This window comes from Trichomonas vaginalis (genome assembly GCF_026262505.1).
Source record: "Trichomonas vaginalis G3 chromosome Unknown ctg_6, whole genome shotgun sequence".
NCBI lineage: Eukaryota > Parabasalia > Trichomonadida > Trichomonadidae > Trichomonas > Trichomonas vaginalis.
Window position 1 is genome coordinate 1 of NW_026529094.1, and position 4,123 is coordinate 4,123.

Genomic DNA, 4,123 nt, shown 5'->3' on the forward strand with positions numbered 1-4,123 from the left:
TATCCTGAAGTTATTGATTTATTTAGAGGAGTTAATGATTCAATTTCAAAACATTCTATAACCCTCGATGAAGAGAATAAATTAACAGATTATATATTCGTCATTATTGCAGAATTAATGAAGAGAATAAATGAAAAAGGAATTGGTGATATCATTAATGTCAGCGATGTAATGATGAAAAGAAATTTTGACTCATTATTTACAAAACCGAAAACAGAATATAGTCTTTATGACGTAATTACCGAATTAATGAAAAAGATTAATGATAATAAGAGTTCTGGCGGAAGAGTTGAATTAGAAGTGAATGATGTTAATGAGAAATTAGCCGAAAAAGCAGATAAAAACCACGTTCATTATATAACTTCAGACGAACAGATTATAACGGACTACCATGGATATTTAACACGAAGTGATGAAGCGAAGACAAAAAATGTTAATGAAAGAAGATATAAATACATTCGTGCTAAAGGTTATGACATAAGCTGTACTGTACAGTATGACACAGGTAAAGCACCAGAAGCATTTAGTTATAACGATGAAATTTATGCCTCTACTTTCTCTGTTAATGGTGTATTAGTTGAACCAAGATTTATGTTAAGAGTTAAGGCAAAAATAACGTTTGAAGATGCTATTAAAAGTAAAGCTGACAAAGTTGAACTTGACGCAACGAACAAAGTTTTGAAATCTCATAAACACAACATCTCCGATATAAATGAACTTCAAACTTCTTTAGACAGTAAAGCTGACAAGAACCATACACATAAATCCTTCACTACTGTTAGAGCAGACGACATAATATTGAACTTTGACCTTGGTTCAAGTGCACCATTAGAAAATCCAAGTACAAGCGTAAAAGATACTCTTAACAGTTTAGATAACAGTTGCAGGAACATTGAAGGTCATGCCAGAAACTTTGAAGCACATGAACTACCAGCAATGTTAGATAAGAAAGCAGACAAGAACCATACACATAAATCCTTCACAACTGTTGCTATAGAAAGTATTGAAGGAACGGTTGGAAAGTGGTGGATGCATTATATTGTAAACCTCCTAACTTTCCACAAGGTTTAACATCGGATGACGACATAACGACGATGAGAAACATTAGATGTAAAGATGTTTATGTCATGAAGGATGAACATAATATTAAATTCACTGCTCAAGATTTATATGACAAGAAAGCAGACAAGAACCATACACATAAATCCTTCACTACTGTTAGAGCAGACGAACATAATATTGAACTTTGACCTTGGTTCAAGTGCACCATTAGAAATCCAAGTACAAGCGTAAAAGATACTCTTAACAATTTAGATAAGAGTTGCAGGAATACCGAAGATCATGCCAGAAACTTTGAAGCATATGAACTACCAGCAATGTTAGATAAGAAAGCAGATAAAACTTATGTGGATGCAGAACTAACAAAGAAATTTTCGAAACCAGATACAATGACATTTACAACAGAAATTATAAATGGTGAACCAGCAACTCCATTTGAATTTGTTAGAGGTCTTCAACCAGATACTTTTGAATTTTTCTTGGATAATTCTATTGAACTAACATTACATTATAAAAGTGGAACAAATGCAACATTTCATCCGGGAGATACATTCCAAATGGTATTTAATGACATAAGTTCTTTAGAATATGTTTATAGAGTTATGAGCATATATGATTTAATATATCCTATAGGAGCTGTTTATACGTCTATGAATCCAATAAATCCAAACACTTTATTTGGTGGTAGATGGTATGAAATAGTTGACAGTTTTCCATTCTACACTAATACGCAGTCAATGAAGATGGGAGGTTCAAAGAAAATAGGTATTGAAAACCTTCCTTCACATATGCATAGGTTCAGTGGAAGAACATCTGTGGAAGGAAACCATTCACATTCAATAACAAAAAGAGGTTATATAAATCTTGCAGCGGGTTCGAATAGACAGGGAATGAACAGATATGATATCACAACTGACCCCAAAGATGTTAGCACAGGTATTTTCTGTGGAACTGCAGGAAATCATACACATGTTGTAGCTGGTATTACAGACCCAGCAGGTAATGGAAAAGATTATATGCCTCCTTATATAACAATGCACGCTTGGATACGAGTTGGTTAAAATCTTTATTTTTACATAAATGAGCTTGAAAGAAGTATTCGAACAACATCCATGGAGGTCATTTAAGAAGTTCAATGAAGCTGCAAAGAGTTGGGGATTTACTAACAGAGCTGAAGTGAAAAGGTTCTTTGACAAAAATGTTGTACATCAAACAAAAATAAACCCTTACGACTACTTTTTACCAATTTACTCCAACACTCCTGACGCATACCAATTTGACACTCTCATTCAAAGCAGAAAAGGAGGTCATAAACCATTCCTCATCTTCATAAATGTTAACACTCGTAAAGCATATGCATATCCAATGAAAAATAAAGGAACTCGTGAAGTGTTAAGAGTTTTACAAAAGTTTGTAGCAGAACATAGCCCAAGTATTTTAACATCAGACCAAGACGGTGCATACCTCAGCAACGAAATCACAGATTTTCTCATTAAGCATAACATAACTCACTACACTACTGAAGACCATAACCATAACATACTCGGCATCATAAACCGCTTCATAAGGACTCTCAGAGATTTAAATCAAGAGCGAGACTTTACCGAAGAAACAATGAAACATTTTCTCGAAGTATATAATTCCTCAACACATTCTACAACAGGACATACACCAAATTCAATGACACAACAACAAGAAGAAAAGTATATACAAAAGAAACGAAGCCAAACACAAAATATCAGAAATTCAAAACAATTTACCCTCATTCCTGGTACAAAAGTTCGTGTAGTTCTTGACGACAAACCGTTGACAAAGAAACGTTTAAGGTTAAGTCGAAATTATTATATCGTAGACTCTACGCAAGGTAATGGATATCTTATAAAAGCTGCTGACGACTCCATAGCATTTTATCCTCGACATAAATTAGTCGAAAGTAGTAATGGCAAACTTGCTGAAACCATTGACGAAGCAAAGCGAGGAGTGGTTATTGAAATACTTGACTATAACACAAACGATGACACTTATAAAGTAAGATATGAAGGAGGCGTTGAAGATGTTATACCATCTAAGAACTTGAGAGAATCTAAACCAACTCATCTGGGACCATTAGAGCGGGAGTACTGGAAAGATAAAAACATGCCAGAAAGAATAAGAAAATTCTTCTAAACTTTTTCGTTGGATGTAAATCAGACAAAAATATAATTTAGGTGAAGAGGTGAGATGTCACCTGTTTTCTCACCTGTTTTCTCACCTCTTGAACTTTTTATAACATTCGGTCATAACTTCATCAATTTCATTTAAATCACGATTTAAAACTCATTGACTTCATCTTCAACCGTGTCATCTTGTAATAAGAATATTTTCTTTAGTTTCATGTCAACATCCCGAACAGCACAAAGGATAAAATCATATTCATTTCTTCCGTTAAACATACTTTTTCTTTCTCGTTCATCGTTAAATAAATTATTGAAAATATAAACAGCGGTGTAAAAGTTATGTACTGTGTTAAATGTTGAAGCTTCACCTATTTTAGATTTTAGGATTCTTTTAGTAAGTAAATTGTTATCGTTCTTTCTCTTTTCCTTATCGTTCATGTCGAATCTGTCGAACCACATATCCTGTATTTCATCGAATTTACGAACTATAGAATCCGTCATTTCCCTGGTTAATGAGGGGTAATCATTATTAATTTTTTCATATAATTTGTCCATATGATTTTCATCGACGTTTCCGGAAAGCATTTAATTAAAGCAAAAATATATTATAGGTGAAGAGGTGAGATGTCACCCGTTTTCTCACCTGTTTTCTCACCCCAGTTTTTCACAAGCGTTTTACATGAATTGTACGATGTATATTTGAAATCCTAAACAATTTCGTAGCTTCTATTTCTTCTGTCAGTATGTCAAAAGTTTTAACAATGCCGAAAGTTTCTTTATATTTCTTCTTGACGTCAGATAGAAGGAAATCGTCAGCAGTTGGATAGTTTTTGTTCAGAAATGCTAACATGTCCATTTTATTTTCTGCTGGCTTTTCTGCTTCTTTCTTTAAGTCTGCATAGTCGTTT

General features: G+C 33.6%; 3 protein-coding genes and 1 pseudogene across 4 annotated transcripts, besides 1 other annotated feature; 3 read left to right on the forward strand and 1 right to left on the reverse strand.

Moving 5' to 3' along the window:
• Nucleotides 1-4,122: a mobile genetic element.
• Nucleotides 886-1,740, forward strand: TVAGG3_1061770 (annotated as a pseudogene). The gene has a single exon. A coding segment is annotated over exon 1 (855 nt).
• TVAGG3_1061780 (ATP binding) lies at nucleotides 1,848-2,120 on the forward strand (the record flags this gene model as incomplete). Its single annotated transcript, XM_051256029.1, has 1 exon — nucleotides 1,848-2,120. One exon carries the CDS (start codon nucleotides 1,848-1,850, stop codon nucleotides 2,118-2,120), a length of 273 nt encoding a protein of 90 aa, XP_051076751.1.
• TVAGG3_1061790 (integrase core domain containing protein family) lies at nucleotides 2,140-3,225 on the forward strand (the record flags this gene model as incomplete). Its single annotated transcript, XM_051256030.1, has 1 exon — nucleotides 2,140-3,225. One exon carries the CDS (start codon nucleotides 2,140-2,142, stop codon nucleotides 3,223-3,225), a length of 1,086 nt encoding a protein of 361 aa, XP_051076752.1.
• On the reverse strand, nucleotides 3,369-3,716 carry TVAGG3_1061800 (uncharacterized protein; the record flags this gene model as incomplete). The annotated part of the gene is made up of 1 exon (XM_051256031.1): nucleotides 3,369-3,716. The coding sequence occupies one exon, from the start codon at nucleotides 3,714-3,716 to the stop codon at nucleotides 3,369-3,371; it is 348 nt and encodes a 115-aa protein (XP_051076753.1).
• Nucleotide 4,123: the final 1 nt, after the last annotated feature.